The sequence below is a fragment of the Telmatherina bonti genome, assembly GCF_933228915.1.
Source record: "Telmatherina bonti genome assembly, chromosome: 8".
In the NCBI taxonomy this organism is placed as follows: Eukaryota; Metazoa; Chordata; class Actinopteri; order Atheriniformes; family Telmatherinidae; genus Telmatherina; species Telmatherina bonti.
The window spans coordinates 28,439,593-28,461,574 of NC_136626.1; the positions used below are offsets into that span (position 1 = coordinate 28,439,593).

A 21,982-nucleotide genomic window follows, 5' to 3' on the forward strand; every position below is an offset into this window, starting at 1 on the left:
TCAACACAAAGTTTTCCTCTTTCAGTGCCTCCCGAAAGCAACGCCGACTGGTGGATGTGGGTGCTGTTGGGGGTGTCTTCTCTCATCCTGATCGTCCTGCTGGTTGTGTGTATCGTACACATTAAAAGAGCCCGCAGAAGCAGAGGTACACATCTTCCTTTTGAGATTAAATGCTTTGATAATTATCTCAATGTACCACCAGAGAGGCTGTCAGATAAGGGATCAATTCTGTTCAGGCAGCAGAAGCCACAGGATGATTGCAGCTTGAAGACAAAGGGTGCGGAAAAAAAAAAAAAAAAGCTTGATTACAGAAAGGTTAAAATCTGATTCATTTCACAGCAAAGGTTTTCATTAGAAGGTACGAAGGGCAGTTTTTGTTTATGTGGCTGTAGTTCTGAGAGACAAAGGAAACTCTCCATTGTGTGACAGCAGGTTGTCTGCTCAGTTCGTGGCTGATGGATGTGAAGTTAGTGAGCAGGTGGTTTGTGTGGTTTAACAGCACAGCGTGAGATGAATGTGCGAGTCAGCAGGGCGCATTTCCTTATTTCCAGGTGGAGTATTGTGAGAACTGGTCAGAGGCAACTTATCACATCTGCTGCTGTAAATTCTTAGTAATCAGGTCAGTGTAAATCTGAGAACTTGACTCACACTATCTGAGGTTCTTTTCTTGGTTCTTTGAATGTGTTTGACCTTTCATTCTTTTACCTTCTTCTGAGCGGAAGAAGGTGAAGCATCAAGGACCAAAAAAGGAAATCAGATCATCAATCACCCCTCATAAATGTTTAAAAGTCTACATAACAGATATTATCCAATCGATCCATATTTCACGAACAAACAACCCGAATACATTGACTTTTTACATTTTTTAACCCCTGCACAATCCTGACAATTATAATAAAAACTTTATGTGAAAGGTAATCTTTTGCAATCTATTCCAGAGCAAAACTCTAGATGGATTAGCAACCAGAAAGAAACAGTGCGCATAACTTTTGTTCAGACTGAATGCAGTTCATTTAAAAAATTTAGTCATTCATCATCAGTCATGTACATTTCTGCCACAGAGGATGTACACTGCAAAATGTGACATCTAGAATAAAATCTATTCTAATGTAATATATTTAGCTGATATCCTCTTGACCAGCAGTAGTTCAAACTTGTGGCGGACATTCATTAACCTGAATATATTCATCGGTCTGCAAGCTACTGAACTAACTTCTTTTGCTCCCTGCAGAGGACATTTAGGGCTTTTAACCAGCTTTTATCAGGCACTCATTGAAAAACCTGGACATTTAAACTTTCAACAATAGGAAAATGTGTTTTTTAATAATAGCAGACATCTTTACAAGCTCAATAGTAATAATAATAGACATCTTTACAAGCTTTTAAAATATATATATTTTTATTCTAAAATAAAGTTATAAGGTAGTTGGTGGTCAGAACAAACAGATATTTCAGATTTAATGATAAGGCCGGTCTCAGTGTCACAGCAGAGATGCAGCCTCATGTTGGATGACTGGTGTGGAGAACTGAGTCAGGTTCTATGATAAGATGGACAAGCATGCAGAAGTATTTTGTATGTTCAATAAAGTGATCTAATGTGGTCATTTGGCCAATAAAGGGTTAAATGATACCGCACTTGTTGTGGTGGAGTTTTAGAAACTTCCTCTTTCCTGTGAAGGAACTTCCCAGTTTTCATGACCACAAGAAGATTTTATGGAAATATGGAAAGTTACCGCAAAACAATTTTCACTGAACAAAATCGTTCCAGAAACATCGTTTTTACCATTTCTAAAAATCTCTTCAGGACACAATAAAACCATTTTTAAAAATAATTTAACTACATTTACCAAAACTAAAGCGAACATCAGTGGTTATTTCTTCCATTGTGTTCCATGTGTTTACAAGCATACCTAACTGGTGCTGGTTTTGGCCACATAAACTGGTCCAGTTCACCAAGGAAAGACCACCTTTGGAGTCCAACAAGAACAGGACATTGAAGCTGTCCATCATTAGGCCCAGTCCATTTCCCATGGAGGCCAGCTGTTGTACAATGTTTACATCTGTCCATGTGTTCATGCTGACGGCAGAAGACCTGACAAATTACAAGATGTTTTAGATGTTTTCTTGTTTTTAACACATCTGATTCATTTAAGGGATCACTGAACTTGACAATAAGCAGTTGGATCGCTTGGATTTTGATCAGAAAACATCTAAAACCTAAAGAGCAGTGGTCTTCAAGATCAGAGCTGCCCAACACTGGAAGCAGCCCAGTTTATAATGTTTCACATATATGAAGGTCTGATGATATCTTTAGAATAAAAAAATCTAAAAGAATAATTATAATAATGTTTTTTAAAAATATTTTCATTGTATTCTACATATTTTGGGATTTTAGGAAAAGTGATTGGGGAACACTTTCTTTCCTGGTTGTCAGGACATGGCTTGTCTTTATTTTACACTCATCTTAAGTCAAATGTACTTTAGAGAACAACAAAATTAACAAATGATTGTCTACAAGTTTAATAAATATAAATAAGATGAGTTTGTTAAAATGATGATGGGGTGATGAGGCGCAGAATATAAAGACAAAAAAATGAGAAGTAACTAATTATATGAAAGTTTGTGTCTTAAATTTGCAGCTGAAAGGGAGTTTATATTATCAGAAGATATATTTTTGTCTTTTTTTTTGCGTGATCAACAGTTCACATGATAGAAAAGGTTAATAAGGATTTCAATAAGAAATTAAAAACTGATACAAAACCTGTTTTTACTAACTAAAATATCTCAAAAAGAAATGGCTTTTTTTTTTTTTTTTTAACTTTTATTACTTTTATAAAGAATAAAAGTTTTGATAAAAGTTATTTAAGAAGAATAGACGAAGACAAAGAGCCCTGCAAAAAAACAGACCTGCATGTTGTTCAGTCAGAGGATGCAGAAGAGTCAGTAGCAGGAGAGAATATTTGTGTCGCTCACATACAGAATATACCTCTCATAGAGAAATTTTTGTATGTTTTTTTTTTTTTATTTTAGTGTCATATTTTTCACTATGTGCAGTCAAAGAGTATACTGGGAGGATGTTATAAAATACAAAAGCAGCATAATTGGTGCTGTTTTTGTTTTAAAGCTGGTGATAGCAGAAATTGTGGAAAAAAATCTTACAATTGTGTGTTTCCCAGTGACACATGAAACCGCAGAATAAGTGTGAATCATACATTGATTCAGTTGCTGACAGTAAGTCAGCTTTAACTTTGAGAAACTTTCTATTTCTCAGATGTGAATTAATTCAATCTTGGGTGAAGAGATCTGAGTCATGTTACAGACGACGTGCCATGCAACAGACTAAGATGTTGTAGTTGCTCTCCGTGTTCAGAAAATGTGAGAATGGAGATGCAAAAAAACATAAAAATAAAAATGCACAAACATAACAAAAGAGATGACATGTCAGGGTTCTGCTGAACTTCCATGAGGATACGAAGTAGATAAAATGTTAAAACTTTGTAAAAGCAGACAATTATAGACAACTATTGAATAAATTCTGCATAAATAGACTGATATTTAATTATTATTATTCACCTTTTTAAATTTTGTCACCAGGGTTCATGAAAATATACAATTTCTGACAAACCTTTACTTTAGGATGTGTAAATGACCATTTATGCTCTATATTGTTGTGTTTATTCAGATTATATATATTATATCTTGTTATTATGTATCCAAATAATTTCTCGATTGATAAGCTCTGATGTTGCACTGACAGTAAATAATTTTACCTGCAGAGAAATGGGTTTAAAATATTTACAGAGTTTTAAATTATGAATAAACTTCACTGAATTGAATGAAAGTAGAAAATTTCATACAAGTCGTCAGTGCCTGAGTTCATAACTCTGAATAGAGCAAAATACATGACAACCAGGAAAACTGCAGGTAGAATAATAACATCAGCTATGTTACCATGAGGAGTTTTTGGAATTACAAGTCTTTTTTTTTTTAAACTTAGTTTAAGTATATCATGTTCATAATGTATAAAAATTTGCAGCCATATCTAGTACAAGGGTTGATCTATATTCTATTCTTTAAAATATAATAATAATAATAATAATAATAATAATAATAACAACAATAATGATAATGATAATAATAATAATAATAATAATAACAACAATGATGATAATAATAATAATAATGATAATAATAATAGCCCTGCGATGGACTGGTGAGCTGTCCAGGGTGTACCCTGCCTGTCGCCCAAAGCCAGCTGGGATAGGCTCCAGCTTCCCCGCGACCCTGAATTGGAATAAGCGGTTCGGAAAATGAATGAATGAATGAATAATAATAATAATAATAATAATGTTAATATTAATACTACTACTACTACTAATAATAATAATAATAATGTTAATATTAATACTAATAATAGTAATAATAATAATATTCATAATAATATTCATAAAAATATTCATAATAATGTGAAGTAGAGATTTTGCATTAATTAAATAAAAAAATAAAACCATTCAATCAATCAATCACTCAAAATTCACATTTCATACAAAAGTGCAAAGTGCTTTACCCAGTAAAAATAAATAGCAAAAATTGATCAAATTTAAAAACAAGCCTTTATAGATCAAAACATAGGGCTCACTCACAATCCTGACCTGACCTGAAATAAATAAATAAATAAATAAATAAATAAAAATTAAAAGGCATGTATATACATTATGAAGTAATTAAATATTGTTTTATAATATTATGAAAATCATGTTATAAATTAGCTTCATGACAGTTTGAAGTATTCATAGTGTATTGTGTTTTGTTCACACAGAAGAAGAGCCTGTCTATGCAAACACCCCTAAGTACAGCGAAGACACCTTTCGTCGCAAGGATCTGGACAACCTGAAGACCGTCCCTTCCCCTCGGAACCTGCGGACCCCGAGTCCCAGGAGGTACGAAGAAGGCACCCGGAGAAATCAATAGTGAGGAAATCCTACTCAACATCACTTGTCAAACAGATGCAACCATGCTTCGTCTCCTGTTGGCAAAGGCATTTAGTGCAAGAGATGTATATTTTTTATGTTTGAATGAATTTGATGTGGGATATTCTTATTCTCTTTTTTGCTGTTTTTTTTTTTAAATAAAAAAACACAAGTGTTAATAGTAAACTTCCATTTCTTGTTAAATCTCAGATATGCAGTAGCTGTAAAACACCGCTAGGCGGCGCACGGTGGCAAATACAGCCATAACTTCCTCTTGTTGTCTTCATTTTTATAAATTATCTATTTTTACTTTTTGTGAATTATTATTTTTCTCAGGACTCAAACGTGATTATTCTTCTTTTTTTTTTTTTTTAAATCAATTGTGTAATTATTGTAACAATTCACATCAATTATTTTAATACCGACAGTGTGGTGTTTTAATATTGCTTTTCAAACTGGTTTACTACCTTTATGAACATTTTGAACAAATACCTAATAAATGATGAAAAAAAAAATAAGCCCACATTAAGGGACCTATTAATTTTTTCCGACACATCTAATTGGCTGCGAAGTGTGTTTCTTTTAAAAGAAATGTACAAACAAGAGTCACGTGACCAGGGAGCTCCCTGTAGGAATGAGGTGTGGAGTGGAGTGGGGTTGAGTGGAGCATTACAGGTGGAGCGGACAGAGCCGGATAAAAACAAGCAGCTTTACGGACATCAGGCGGAGCGGTTTCCCCCGTAGATCCCGACTCCTCGCGGTAAGTCTGATCCACGGACGAGGTGACTTTCACTGACTTGTTAGTGGGCAGGTTGGTTCCCAACACGGCTGTTGTTTTTCCACGGAGCTCTCGGGAATCGTAGTGGGAATTAGACTGATGCAGCAGAGACGACGCACTTGTAAATTCTCGGACTTGTTTAAAGCTTATGGGATATCCTGATCTAATAATAGCAAGTGTGGAGTCAGAGTAAGCAGATAGCTGGATGTGTCTGCAGACACTTTTAGCCACTGCAGACTGGTTTCACTGGGAGAAACGCTCAAACCAGTGAGGATCGCTGGGTCAGACAGGAGTGAACATGTGGGTAGATCGCAAGGCAAACTGTTGAAGTGACTCCACTCATTATTTTCTTCCATGAAAGAAAAAAAAAACATTTTTACATGTAAATACAGTCTTTGAATGAACGAGAAAGTGTTCGTGCACTTTTTCAGACATGTTTGTCAGCTGTCTTATCACGCTGCAGCTCAGAGGAGTTCATGGTGACCCACAGCTGTAACAGCAACACAGACAACATACACACTCTGTGGTGTATAAGCACGCGATGATACTTATTTCCTCTGTGTTTTATTGTTTACTCTGTACACACTCGGCTCACACACTTTGTATGAGCGGTTTGTTTGATGGCGTGAGATCATGAGGTGTCCTAATCCTACAGGTTGACTAAACTCAAACTGGCTTTCAAAATCACATATACGAGTGTATGTGTGTGTGGGTGTAGTTGTTTGAGATCTGATCTTATAAAAGTTATAATCTTGAGAAGAGAATAATGTGTGGAGCTGTTTTGATTTATGTCTACGTGTGTTATTTGGCTGCTGAACGCAATTTATTGTTTCTGCCATCATTTTTCAGGCAGGAATGCCATAAATGCATTTGTTCTACCTTCACAGCTGTGTCATAAATAAAATTAAACATAAACATGTGTGAGTTTTGGACTACTTTTTGGAGAAAGCAGCCTTGATTTCTTACATCTACGTGAGTTTTTCTGAATCACACAATAACCTAAAAAATTATCTTTTTCTTTTTTATCCTGCTATTATTCTTTTAATATGTTTTCATGCATTTTTGTTTATTCTCATCGGATGGTGATTATGTCACACAAACAGTAGGCGTCTTGTGATGGTGTTGGTGTTTTCCCCGAGTGCCACAGGGCCTGCTGAGACTTGCCAGGGTGTGTGTATGCATGAATGTGCGTTTCACCTAAACAGACCTGTCTCATCAATGACAAGTGATTTGTCAGAGAGGAGGTAGAGATCATATTAAACAGGTTGTTGCACTATAGCGCGGTTCGTTTGTTGTCTTTAATAACCTTTAGTTGTCTGATGGTTTGTAATGGTAGCTACCTGCTGCAGGGATTTGTCCACATGGTGCGTTTGGGAAGTGATGTTTTCAGCTAAATACTGTAAAACAAAAGATGTGGCATGCTGTTGCTTCAAAAAGAAAAAACAAAAACAAAAAACAGGTGCGAACTTGGAAAAATATAACCCAGTTTAGAACTGGGCAGTGTTTTCCAGTGAATGTTTCACAACAAAGTCTGTGACACCTAAAGTGTCAGAGGTTAACACCCCCTCACTGCAGGTTTCCTGTTTGGGCCCCGGTGCTGGAGCTCTGTGTCAGTGCCAGCTCCCCGGTCGGCCTGCTGGAGGACAGCCGCTTAAAGCTGGCAGCCAGGCGGACAATGAGAAGCGGAACAAGCAGCGTACAGACCTGCTGGACGGTTTAGTCAGCAGTGCAGGTAAATCAGTTACAGCCTCGCCCTAAACACCGTGTATGAGGACGTTGTACTGTAAAGCCCGGAGTGTGTTTTTCTCCACCTGCTCGACTGTTCGCCCAGTTTTTTCCCCTGTGTGTTTTGTGTCACTTGGATGGCAATAACAAGCTTGCGTGTCTGTGCACGTTTCCGACACTTCCGTGTGGAGATTTGCTTTGCACAGAGTTGTACAGACAACAGCTATTTATCAGACTGGCTATAAATATCGTCTTGCTTCAAGTGGTTAGAGTGTCTGGAGATACTCCTGCAGGGCTCCTCCAGCTTGTTCATGCTCACCCCCCACACTGCTGTTCACGTTGAGGTGTTTTAGTAAAAACCCACCTGTCGTTGTTATGAACTGACATTTAGGTCTTGATGTGAAGGATGTAAAGAAGCTGTGTTAGTCACACACTCGTGTTGGTTGCTCTAGTTTTGCTGTTCCTGGCAGTAACTTAATCTCACTATCAAAGCAGACTTCAAACGTCACTTTGAAGAAATGTCTCGGTGTGCGCGTGCTAGAGTATCCTCTGTCTTGATGACGTGAAAAGGATCACATCAATATGTCCAGAGCTGCTGTAAGTTTAATGAGCAGGTTTTGCTGGTTGCACTGGAAACATTATGTATATTATCTTAAACACAAGACACAAAGGGACTTCACACCTGTCTTTGATAAAGTGTCTTTCACTCCGTGGGTTGGAGAGTTCGCCAAATTTTGACGCAAGTTTCTTGTTATGGTCAGTGAGGTGTCAGACAGCATGACTCAACATGAAACAAAGAAAAAAAAAAGGACTAAGATGTGAGAAAAGACCACTTAACAGTGAAGTGTTCCTTCATAGCAAGGGTCTTTAATTATATATATATATATATATATATATATATATATATATATATATATATATATATATATATATATATATAAAACAGCTGTTAGACCCACTCTATACAATTCCACACTCCTTTTATTAATGACTCCCTTGGGTGATTAAAGGTGTACTATTAATGACTTTGTAGGATTAATCGATTGTTTTGTAATTTGTATTAACGTATTAAGATATTAATGCCGGTAAGCTGCTAAGTGCTACAAAGATGTTTTGTAACCTTGGCCCACAAGACAAAGGGTCAAACAGTTCATGGGTGGGCCCTTCCTGATTAATTAGGCACACAGTATGGGGATTCATTTTAACACAATCCATAGAAATGTATAGAACAGAGTCTGGCGAAACTGATTCTCAAGATCTCTCTAATGTTCAAAGATGAAAATAAATGCACTACCCCAAGTAATAATTCGTTTGTGGGATCATTTTCTTTCAGAATTTGTTCAATTAGTTAGTTCAATGAGTTATTCGAGTTATACCTTATTCCACTGTGAACAATTCAGAATCAATGAGTGTGCAGTCAGAATTAATTTTGATAGACGAAGCAAAACATTTCCTAAAAGATCAATCTGTGAGTGAGACTTCAATCCTTCACATCCCGGTTATATGGTCATATATATATATATATACATATATATATATATGTGTATATATATATATATATATATATATATATATATATATATGTATATATATGTCTCTGTCATGTTGTGCCAAACAAATTTCCTTTCCCAGAAGGAGCTTTATGGACGTCTTTTGATATTATGATACTCAGATACTCTTTTTCATTTTCAGTGTCTGTATTGCTGAACTTATGTATATATGCTGGACCTGACGGGGAGGAGGCAAAAGAATGGAGAGTAAACAATCCTACATAAACACAACCATGCTCTTGATCATAATGCAGCATTCATCCAACATAAACTCACCTGCTGCCTGTGTGAAGGACCTTTTCTGTCTGTCCCAATTGTCAACATTTCATGAAGAGGATAAAAGTAATAAAACTACCAGATATGTTGGCTGTACAAAGTTAAATGGCCAAGAATGCTGCAGAAGCGCTGATAGAAATTTGTCTGAAATCAAGTTTTTCTATCAATGAAGGATAAACCTTTACAGCAGTGATTAAAGGTAAAAAAAAAAAAAAAAACAGACTCATATAAAGTAAACATTTTAATGAAAAGACATCATCGATCAATTTCATAAAAGCAAGTGGAAAATCCGTTTAACCCAGTTTCCACAAACAACTTTGACTCAGTAAGGGACGGCTTTGGTTTGACTGATTTAATATTCTGGCATCCTTTGCATCTTTTGCCTGTGGAAATGTAAAAAAAATGTGTACTGCTCCTCTCTATACCAGCTGGACCACTTGGGCAGAGTGATGCTGTAAAATATCTCAACTTCCTAAAATCTAGAGCCTTTTTTTTGTTTTTCTTAAAAACCTTTTTGTAAGACCTTATTTAGATGTGGCACCCCTTTTCTAACTTTGCTAACTTCAGGTTTTTTTCCCCCACAGTCTTTTAGACAGCTGTATGATACCTCACACATGGCAAGCAACACAAATAAAAGTAACAACTATCTTGAGGAAATGCTGAAGAATTAATTAATTAAAAAAAAAAAATCACTTATATATTATATTATATTATATTATATTATATTATATTATATTATATTATATTATATTATATAATAAACGCTGACCCTGCGATGGACTGGCAACCTGTCTAGGGTGTACCCTACTCACCAAGTGATTGCTGGGACAAGCTTCAGCTTCCCGCGACCCTTAATTGGGTTAAGTGGTTAAGCAAATGCATGGATGGATCATACAACGTCTAAAATGGCTTGTCAGCAAGAATGGCCGCTGTTTTTTTTTATTTATTTTTTTTAATTTTTTTTTTTATTTCACTTGTCAAGACAGTCAGCTGTGTTTGACTAGTGACTTATAAATTCTTCAGCTGTGGATCTCCCCTCACTTCTGTTACCTTGCCTGCATGTGCACATGTAGTGTGCCCCTGGATAAACAGAGGAGGAAAATAAAGTGCACATCTGCCAAATGCTCTCCTATTACTGAAGCCATACCTACCTGTCTGGGCTGTTTGAAGCTTGATGTCAAAATGACTTGCAGTCATTCCGTTGAGCTGTGGTGCTCAACCTCCCAGCAGCCCGAGGGGGAAAACGTTGCCACGCTGACAACAGATGAGCAGTCCTACGCATGCAGCAGCTCGTCCCCAACACCCCCACTAAGTAACGAGATGCGAGCATGGTTGTTAGCTGCAAAATGCATGTTCAAAACTGAGGTTGCTCAGAGGCACAGGGGTATGAGCGCCTAGCTGTCTCTCGAGGAAATTTGGAGGCTGTCATTTTGGTTTCTGTCAACAGGCGAGAACTCTGTGGTGTGTTTCAAAGGAAGCATCTCTGTAAAATCTGCTGTATATTCTCCTCTGGGAGCTAAGGTCGAAATGACAGTTGCAAAGCAGCCGTGCGATGCTGCTGCTTCTGACTACACCGTGCTCGAATAGTGTTTTATTTATTTATTTATTTACCTTGTGAGTCCACTTTCATGTGAGCTTTGTGTGTTATTCAGAGATGAAACACCTTGATGAATTTTGAATGCGGCTGCGCGACTCCGTCAGTGTAAGCAGACGCACAACTAAACAAAGATGTGGTAACACTGGATTCTGCACGAGTTGCCGAAGCAGTGGATGACAGTGATCTGCATGCATGCCCAAACCTGAACTGATCCCCTCCTCTGCTTGAACCCTGCGGAGCCAAGAGGAAGCTGGTTCTTATCAGGGAGGAGGACAGGAAGATACTGAAAGGGGAAAGAGTGGGGGTGGGGGTTTGTGGGTTTACATGGTGCTTTACAGATTTTCCCTCAACGCCAGCTTCCTTCATGTTAAGTTTACTGCTTTGAGTTGTTGTTACTTTAGCTGTAAATGTGTTTGCAGTTACATGATATTATATTCAACTCTGTTTTGTGTGTTTTCTGTGGTTTTTTTTGTCAGAATCCAAAGGCAGAATGTTATCATTTAATAGGTTAGGTAGCATTTTTCCACTATGCTGTCTGTCTCCTTTTTACTACAATCATTATTTCAAGCTGCTCCTTTGTCAGCTGGTTTGTGAAAGTCAGGTGGAACCATCATCCACCACCGGTCGCTGAAATGCAGTTATCACACTTTATATTTAGCCCTGCGCCATAATTATCCATGAATCTAGAGCATAACAGAGAATAAGTGGAAAGATCTGCAACTTCAGTAATAAAGTCACTTTTTCTATTTCATTGGCGTCTTTTATTATCTCATAGATATTCTCATATCCTTCCCAGAACCGTGGAAATGATCTCCTCCAGCATCTCTCACCACTAGCCGAGCAGTATGGCTCCTGCTCCTCCTTCCAGAGAGGACACCAGCAGCTCATTAGCACTGCGCTGGAGGCTAACGCCGACATAGATACCCGCCGACTTCAAACTTGAACAAAGCAGGCTGAGCAGCACTCCACCAGTACTCCACAGTCCCGGTTAAACTTCTGAATAAATCGACATCAGAGGATCTATTTGTGAGCTAAGAGGACTCGTGCCAGGATGGCACATGTCCAGGACAGTGACATTGCCACAGTGTACCGGCATATGGACTGAGAATTTGGACCATGTTCTGCCTCTGATTTAGGGCTTTGGTGGCAGAGCTGGACCGTTAAGCTCTCCCACGCTCAGACAAACCTCGACTCTGAGCCATGTATCTTCTGTCGGCCCTAAGCATCGTCTGTGGATTGATGCTCCATGTTTGTTTTAGTGCACTCAACGCTCACTATTGTGTCCCACGAAACACCATTCCCTACCAAAGTGAGTCACACATTTTTATATTCTTAAAGCTGATAACATTAATATCAGAAGTTTCACAAGTTTAATGCACTGTATGAATTTTGATATTATATCTAGGCTGTATAATCAAACTTCTAAGGCTGCTATATATTTTCTCTCTGATGCCAGCAGGGACAAGTTTATTAGTTTCTCACTAAATTAGCATTTTGCTTTTTGCTTTGAGAGCACTTCTCCGAGTGCAGTCAGTCACAGCTGCTAAGATGTCAGTGCAGTAATGCAGATTTTCCTCCGTAGATGGTCTGAAGTTGTTCAGAGAAGACGGCATTTTCAACTACTCGACGATGCTGATCAGAGATGACCTGGGCGTGTTGCTGCTGGGGGCAAGAGAGGCCATCTATGCTCTGGATATCAACAACATCTCAGTCAAAAAGGCCACGGTAAGAACTGCTGCTGAGACAAGTTGAAACGATGATAGTCAGTTAAAATCTCCACAAGAAAAAAAAAGCCATATGCATAAAAAGATTGAAGCTAAAACCTATAAAGTTAACGAAATGTAACGAGGTGGTGCAGCTCGAATTCACGTTTCAATCTTTTAATGCTTCTCAGGTCTGTTAACAAGTTATTCCAGCTTTCTCATCAAAAAATATTTTAGTCTTGTGCTTTGAACAGATTCATGCCAGATGATCTAAGTGTCCTTGCTTGTTCATGGGTTTTAAACGACAGGAAAGTGACTGATAGTGGTGCAACTGAAGCAGCATGAGAAACTATGCACATCCTTACTATTTTAATTCTTTTCCTCCAGAAGAAATAAAAGGGTAAGTAGAAGTCAGAAGCTGCGCTTGATTAATTGACCATCAGTAAGTGTAAGCGTTGCTGTAAAAGCAGATTTTTTGCTCATCCTTCTTATTAAGGTGTGTGTGTGTGTGTGTGTGTGTGTGTGACATTTTTGCAATCATCCTGGAAAAAAATGCAAAACAAACGCTTCTTCATATCAGACTCTACATGCCTCAGTTACTATGTTTATATTAAAGGGACACCGTGTAACTTCTGACCCAAATATTAGCCTAAGGTGAGTGATAATGGATGATTTCTGAGGTAAACATACAGTGCTTGACGCTGTTGGCACTCTGGGGGGCTGCCAGACAGCAGAGCATGTGTGGTTTGTCTGGAAAGGTCAGCAGAAGAAAGTGTCTTCTCTTGTAATACGAACATGACAACACAGCCGTCAACTATGGCCTCCAGTGTTTGCCAAAGTTCTCTAAGTCAAATGTGAAGCCGTTTGTCTGGCAGTTAAAGCTGGGCTGTTAATGCAGTCGTGCAGCAGGACAATGATCCCAAGCTCAGTGACAAAACTAAATCAGAACAGCTAAAAAAAGAAATGACTGTGTCGAAATGACTCTGGTATAAGTTCAAGTCTTAACCTGAATGAAATTCTGCATAAACAAATGTCCACAAATGTCAGTGAACTGAGCCAATGCTGATGCTGATGATGTCACCAAAGAAATGATGTGCTCTATTATTAAAGGTGAGAAACACGGCTCTACAGCCCGTTGAATCACAGCACGTACTGTTTCTGCACTGCTTCTTCCATTTTGTCAGATAGAGTATAACACAATGTAATATGGCACTTTTTGTTAATCTGAAGTTGTATTTAATTTATATAGGATCTAGTCAGAGCCAAATATATATATATGTGTGTGTGTGTGTGTGTGTGTGTGTGTGTGTGTGTGTGTGTGTGTGTGTGTGTGTGTGTGTGTGTGTGTGTATGTAAATATATATATATATATATATATATATATATATATATATATATATATATTCTTTTCATATCTTGGAATATACAACCTATTAAATGGAAAGGAAAACAATTCAAGAGAAACTGGAGCTGCAAAAGAGTGTGAGTCAGAGGGTGAAAAGAGGTGCAGCAGTGATAGATTATGTGAAGAAAATAATGCACTTCTAAGCATTCAAGGATTAAACGCACACTTGTGGTCTGCCTAAAATTGATTAGGAAATTGTAAATGATCATAATATGGTCTCTTTTCAACATCTGATATATGATTATCAGATTTTTTTTTTAAAACTAAAAACCTGGTTTTTGTCAAAGCTCATGACTCGGTGGGTAAATGTCAAGAGCAAACATTACAATCCGTCTTGTGCAATCATTGTGCAAGATTTTCTTTCAGTCATTTTTTTTTTCTTTCAGAAAATGATGATTAATAGTTTGTACTTTACTCAGTGATCTGACAGAGGGATGGTGCTTATCTTACAGTTGTAACTGTGGAGGGACTGGCGCCTCAGCAAACAGGTGCTCATCTTTAGAGAGCTTTGACAGGTCTTTATGTTAGACAAACACCTCATCAGTGTGATTGTTGCTGGATCAGTCCTGTGGGGTTGCAACACCATCCCTGCATGCTTTGACAAGACCCTTCTCCTTCTGTTGATGCAGGCGTACTGGCGAGTGACGGAGGAGAAGCAGAAGGAATGCACATACAAGGGAAAACATGCTGAGGTTGGTGCAATGTCTTTGGCTTCCAGGGTTAGGGTCTAGCCTTAAAGGATGACCGCTCACTCCCTCAGGCTGTTTCTCTGTACCTTTGTAAATCATTTATGTGGGAGTGGTTTTTTTTCTCCTTTTCAAGCCTTTGCATAGAACTCCCTTTGATGTGCTTTGCTTATAGCTTTGTACTGAATGTCCAAATAAAGGCAGGAGAAGAAAAATCATGTGCACATCCCTGACCCTTTGGCCATCAGCTTAGCTCCAGGCAGCCTGCTCTGTCACTGTATGTGTGTGTGGCATGTTTGTGTTTTTGGTGGCTGAACTAACAAAACTCTGACCTTGGCATTCTCTCTGCTGGATCTTGTTGCAGGTGGAATGCCGCAACTACATTCGTACCCTACACAGTGTAAATGACACTACACTTTATGTGTGTGGCACGAATGCTTTCAGTCCTACCTGTGACTACATGGTGAGTATTCTGCCAGTCATGAGAAATTTACAAACACTTTTACCTTTATCTTTTGTTTAATCTGAGAATGTTCATTGATTCATTGAGGTACTGATGATGACGACTTTTTGTTGATGAAGATTTATTGGTAGATGAAGATTGATTTGTTGGCTTGTTCTCCTCAAAAATATGTCAGATATCCAATTCTTTTTGACTAATTGTATGAAATAGCGCAGAATTGTAGATCTTTTCCCAAATAGAAGTGAAACCTGGTTAAATGATTTCAGGGAGTCTATTTTGTGTTGCGGATTAGTACTCTAATAAATAATTACAGTATCAGTACAGCACAGGTGGGACTGACTTTAAATAAATATCATTCCTGTAATAAAGTGATTTAGCAGCCAGTTTCTTAGTTTGACTCCAACCAGTCTATTTCTACTGGTGTCTGAAACTGTGTGGGATTTTGTTAGTACAATCAGTACTTCTTATATTCTTCATGGGACTATTTGATAATATGTGAACTGATTGCACTTCCCCACTGTGATACATGAAACATCAGAACATCATGGCCATTTTGTTTCTGACTGTCAGTCATGCTTCTGTGTCTGTAACACACATGGCAGCACTCAAAACAAGAGTGAACATCAACATGGAAATATTGTAGTGGTTTTGGCACAGTTCTGGAGGGCTCTACCCAGATTTATAGCTATGTTGCTCATTCCAGTGATGCACAATCCTTATACTTCATACATCATTCTAATGCTGACTAATCAGGCTTTCTGATGATGTGTAATACTACACCATTTAGAGAAATAATTGACCAAACATTTCCTTATTTGTTTGTTCTGAATTTACAATAGTTTGTTGATTTTTGTAAGATTGATTTAATTATGTAACCTTAACCATAGAGGCCTCATTTGCTAGTAAAACCTTGGTAAAGAGGTAAACAAGAAGAGGCCACAAATAAGAATGATTACGATAAGAATAAAAAAATAACATGAACACTGAAATAATGAAAATCCATCAAAATTAGTTATAAAACTGCAGACTTTATCTAAATGTCAGCTACACTATGAACAGCTGGAATAAGCACCAAAGTAATGTGAGTGGAAAATAAATTGGAGGGGGGGGTGCATGTGGCTGTGCCCAGTGAACAGATCCAGAAGGTCATCAGGTTCTGGTTTGCATATCAACCCTCTGTCTTTAACCACTTCCTGTCAAGCCATTGTCAAATAAAGGTTACCAGATGATAAAAAAAGACTCATTTTAAGTAAAACATGTCAGCACTTCCACTCAGCTCCAATATAAGTCCACAGTGATGAAACTACAGATCTTTAAAAAGCAGCTGCAATGAAATGTACAAGGGCATTATCTCTCTGTACTTTTTTTTTTTTATAAAGGATTTTCCACCCACAGCAGCATGTAAACTGCTTGCCTGAACATTGAGAGAATTTGACCAGGTCTTATCATGGCCGGCAGTGAGATACATATGGGACTTTTCATCCAGTTAGGAACATTCCTAAACCAAACAAAACATTTAGTGTAGACTGATAAACAGCATCTAAGTGTGTTAGGGTTGCAACCAAGATAAATATGCATGTTGGAGATTAGCTCTACTTTAGCCTGTAAACTGTTGCCTTCTACCTTCAGTATCCTGTCTGAATAAAACAATGCAATTTCTCATATTTGTACTACTTTAACTTTTTATTTCCTCCCTTTTGTTTCCGACAGACGTTTGCTAATGGGCAGCTGACGCTGAAGGGAAAGCCAGAGGAGGGAAAAGGGAAGTGTCCTTTTGATCCCTTTCAGAGATACTCCTCCCTCATGGTTGGTGAGTGTCTGAATCAACTTTGCTGCCAAAAGGAACAAGGCAGAGAAAAGTGCTGATGGTTCAGTGTGAAGTGTGCGCTATAGTTGTGTGCACGTATCACTTTGCACAAACCTTCTACTCCAACATGCATCAAGATATCGCTCGCTGATCATGTACTGCATTCTGATGAATTTAGTCCATTAGTAAGCATATAAATGCTTTATTGTTCCAACTTAATATGGATAATGGATTTCTGGGATTGTTTACCTCTCTATTGTTCCCGCCTAACAGGAAATGACCTTTACTCTGCTACATCCATAAACTTCTTGGGTTCTGAGCCTGTGATTCTGCGCAGTTCAGACATGGCTCTCCGCACAGAGTTTAAAAGCTCCTGGCTCAGCGGTGAGTTCCTGCAAACTCAAGCATTTTCTGTCCTGTATAATAATCTACATAACGTAGTATTTAATGCTTAATGCTGGTCTACTCTATCCTGAGCCTGTGTTTGACATTGTTACATTTCAGAGCCAAACTTCGTCTACATGGACTTTGTGCAGGAGAGTTTTGGGAGTCCTGGTGGGGACGATGATAAAGTGTATTTGTTCTTCAGTGAGAATGCCATGGAGTACGACTTCTACAGCAAAGTCGCTGTGTCACGAGTGGCCCGGGTCTGCAAGGTATGATGAAACTTGTATGTGCAAGACCTCCGTCCTGGTCCAGTCTGACACGGGTCTGGTGGTTGTAAGAGGGACTGTGTGCACATCATGGCGTGTTCTGTGTCTGTGTTTAGGGAGATATGGGCGGCCAGCGGACGCTGCAGAGGAAATGGACGTCGTTCCTGAAAGCTCGTCTGGATTGTTCCTTCCCTGAACCCAGCCTGCCCCCCATTGTCCAGGATGTCTTCCTGCTGAAGCACAAGGACTGGAGGAAGAGTGTCTTCTACGCTGTCTTCACTCCGCAGTCGTGAGTGTTAAAGCTCAAATCCTGTGTTTTTTATTTACTGACTAAAACCACCTCAGATTTAATGCCATTTTCATTGCATTTGAGTGTTTCACTACTTGTATTTGGGTTTGCTTATAAATATGTGGTGCTGTGTATTAAGGAGCTTGCCCCAGGTATCAGCAGTATGCGCATATAGCCTTTCTGCGATTCGAGACATTTTTGACGAGGGAAGGTTTAAGACCCCTGTTGCTGTGGAAACGTCACACGTGAAGTGGGTTATGTACACGGGAGAGGTGCCAGTCCCCAGACCAGGAGCGGTGAGTTTCTAAAGAGTTTGTCGCTGAGAGGAGTTCAGGTTGGAAAGACATCATGAGCACATTGGAGGGAAAAAAATCTCAACTACTGTTATGTGTTTTCAGTGCATCGACAATGTGGCACGTAAAATGGGGATGAATCGTTCTCTGGACCTTCCAGACAAAACCCTTCAATTCATCAGAGACCGTCCCCTGATGGATGACGCTGTTCGTCCGCTGATGGGGGCGCCGCTGCTGGTCAAGAGGGGAGCCTTGCTGACTCGAATTGTGGTGGACAGCGTGCTGGCTCTGAACGGACAGACATATGACGTTATGTTTGTCGGCACAGGTAAAATGGTTTTTACTAAAATAAAAAAAATTTTAAAAAAAGAGCAGATGTGGAAGCAATCAGAAAATAACACAATTACTCGACTCAACCAGCATCCCTCATCCTCTGTTGACGCAAAGAAATATGACTTTCCCTTTCTCATGCTCAACCAGTTTAAACTTTATAATTTACTGGCTGACTCATCTTTAATGACACTACAAGCCAAAAGATGTTGATCAGTATGTGTGTGTGTGTGTGTGTGTGTGTGTGTGTGTGTAATGTGCCGTCTTTGTTAACACTTTTCTGTCTCTTTTACAGAAAACGGTTACATTCAGAAGGCTGTCAACTACGGTGGGGAAATGTTCATCATCGAGGAGATTCAGGTGTATGAAAACCCTGAACCTATCAGTGTCTTGCGCCTGTCATCTCACAAGGTAACAACAGGTTTATTACACAGCAGTCAAAACAACTGCTTATTACAGTGATTGCAGCAGAATCTCGCCTCTAAGGACAGATATGTCCAGGAATGTGATAAATAATAAGCCTCTTGTTCATTTATATTGTGTTTGTTTTAAATGATAGGGCCAGCTGTATGCTGGTTCAGAGTTTGGTGCCACCCAGATGCCGGTCAGTAACTGCGGCCGCTATGAGTCTTGTGTGGACTGCATCCTGTCCAGGGATCCTTACTGTGCCTGGGACATCTCCTCTACACAGTGCTCCTCTGTTGACACATTATCTCCATCTTCAAAAACTGCAATCCAGAGTCTGAAAGACGGAGACGTGGCTCGGTGTCCTCTGCTAGGTGCATTTATTTGCCTTGTCTGGTTGAATGGGTTACTGGAAAGTCATTGTGAATAAGCCCCAGCAGTTTTACGAGCATGAAGTTGGATTAACTTTGTGTTTGCTTTTTAGATCCAGTTGTGGCCGTCGACTTGGCCCTTGTTCCAGGGAACAACATCCAGCTCCTTTGCCAGCCTCATTCCAACCTTGCACAGACGCACTGGCGATTCTCCGACCAACAACTTCACCCCAGTAACAAATACTACATATACAACGGAGGCCTCTTGGTCCTGAATGCATCTGAACCGGATGCTGGTGTGTACAGTTGTGACTCAGTCGAACAGATAAACAGCAGAACATACAACCGGACCGTGGGAGTTTATAATTTACATCTCCACTCTGACCCAGAAGTACCGGTCAGCCCTACCGTAACAGTATACACAAACTTTATTCACACTTTGAGTACAGCTACACCAGAGCCTGACTCAGGCTCAGGCAGTGAGGAGCCATTGTCCCCCGAGAGTCAAAGCAACTCTGGCAGGGTAAGTCAATTGGAAGTGGCTGTGGCTCTGCTGTCGCTGCTTTGTCTCTCTTTGATGGGGGTCATATTGTGGATCTGGATTCAAGGGCATTGGAAGTGTTTCCCGTTTGTGAAGAGCTCCAGGGACCATGAGGGAAGAAGAGAGTCAGCGGACTATATGCACATCCAGAACAGAACTTCAGAGATAAAGCTCCTGGGGCCTGAGCTGGGGAGACATTGCAGTGCCAACAATAATCACTCTGCTGTTGACTTCAAAGGAAACGGGGAGCACCACTTCCCACCTATGGCCAACATTTCTAGTCTGGATGGTCTGGGATACATACATGATGAGTCAGAGATCTGACTCTGCAGAGGCTTCAGTCCAACCAAAGCACTAAGTATCTTCTATGGGTGTACTTTCTCTAAGAGACGGTCCTCACAAGCAGCTTGTACATAAGAAATTCTTTTGAATTGGTGTCGTCACAGCCAATTTCCTACAGTCATGCTCACCCTCTAATCAGGCAGCTGATGTTCACTGAGAACACGTGACGTGGAATTTTTGTTCCAGAAACTCTTTGAACATCATGTTTATATATATATATATATATATATATATATATATTTTGTATTATGACAAATTATTATTTCAATGTGTAATATTATGTACAGCCAATGTCAGAGTCATGACTATTTATTTGTCGCAGCATTTCATACTGGGAATAAATCTTGTACATACTGTTGTCAACAATGAACAAGTAGTGTTGTGACGCCCAAATTCCCAAGGACATTTCATTTTATGGATTACATAAAATATCATTTACCGGTCAGTCTGAGAATACTACAGCGTGTAGCTGTGGTGATGCTTCACCAACCTGGGCTACTTTTTCATTTTCTTGTCGCGCTTCAAAAAAGGGGTACACCTCCGCTTTCAGGCATTGCAAAGATGCTCATACAGTCATATAAAACCATAGTCATACCTCTAGCCTCCATTTATAAAAAGTAACAAACTGTTATTCCAGTAATCTGTCAAAAGTTATGGTGAACTCTTGCAACCAGGGTTTTTTTTTTGGGTGGGGTACAGGGCTACATTTCAAATTCCATGCATACTGTAGTCTTACCATGAAAATACAAAAATGTCATTGGAATGTACTGTAGAGGTGTGGGTGTATTTTTCAGCTGAGAGGCTGAAGACTGGGAGCCAGACTTTAAAAACACTGCCTTGTTTACAATAAAAAAATGAATAAAAGTGTGACAGGAGTGTGGCGTGCATCTTGCGGACTCCCTTTCACAAAGCCAGTGCTCAAAGTGACATGTTTGTTGTCCTGATGAATCCGGAAAACAATCCTCGTGGTTTGTAGGCAGGGACAAAAACACACCGTGACTCTACGGTGAGGAGCTGGCTCGTTTTGGTCAGTTAGGAGTTTCTCTTTTCTTTGTCTTCCTGCTGTCAAAAACAGCAACACAGAGCTGCATTGTGTTTCATCTCAAACAAGAACTGCAGATATGAAAAGGGTTGACGCGGGACTTTGCTCAATTATTCATCAGCACAGCAAAAGGAAGTTGTCATAAACAGAAATGAGGATAAATATTGCTCTAAGGGAATGGAAAAATAAAATATTGCTACTGGTGCTGCATAAGTCTGTTATTTGAGGGATCCTCATCCTGCTTTAATACCACATGCCAGCTGTGGCTTTAATTTATTACAGAAAAAGCAAAAAGAACCTAAAAACCTTTGTATGTTTTGTTTAAGCTGCTCTTTTGTTTGTTTTCCTCGTGATTTAAAAAGGTTTCCTCTTAGTTTCAGCTGTTCTGAGTTATTCTGATACTCCCAGCTTTTTGTTCTAATCCCACGCTCACTTTCAGATATTTCTGAATATATCAGCCTGACAGCAGCACGTCTGCAGCTGGATATAATGGAATACACCACAGAGGAAGGCGTTTTCTTCGAAAATTAGAAACAGGAATTGGCAGTGAGGAAGTCAGCTGGAATGAATGAAGGCCCTTCAGTCCAAAACTGGACCTGTTCTTCTAAATTTGCATGTAAATGTTTGTCACCCGGAATACACTAATCCTACAACAGTGGTACTACTCTATAGAAAAATGTACTGGAAACTACTATGAGCCCTATGCTACTCACTTCCAGTCTCACCATTGAAATGTATTCTATAACCAAGCAGAAA

General features: G+C 39.1%; 1 protein-coding gene across 2 annotated transcripts; it reads left to right on the top strand.

The window, feature by feature from the left end:
* The first annotated feature begins 5,601 nt into the window (after nt 1-5,601).
* Nucleotides 5,602-20,377, top strand: LOC306759493 (semaphorin-4E). 2 transcript variants are annotated; one of them, XM_079245162.1, is made up of 15 exons: nt 5,609-5,730; nt 7,324-7,480; nt 11,693-12,205; nt 12,479-12,621; nt 14,634-14,696; nt 15,055-15,153; nt 16,864-16,963; nt 17,234-17,344; nt 17,465-17,616; nt 17,730-17,902; nt 18,042-18,198; nt 18,301-18,523; nt 18,821-18,936; nt 19,085-19,304; nt 19,415-20,377. In XM_079245162.1, exons 3-15 carry the CDS (start codon nt 12,097-12,099, stop codon nt 20,164-20,166), a joined length of 2,418 nt encoding a protein of 805 aa, XP_079101288.1. In that variant the 5' UTR covers nt 5,609-5,730; nt 7,324-7,480; nt 11,693-12,096; the 3' UTR covers nt 20,167-20,377. The 2 variants fall into 2 exon arrangements, with proteins under 2 accessions (XP_079101287.1, XP_079101288.1); XM_079245161.1 differs by lacking the exon at nt 7,324-7,480 and having other exon boundaries at nt 5,602-5,730.
* The last annotated feature ends 1,605 nt before the right edge of the window (nt 20,378-21,982 follow it).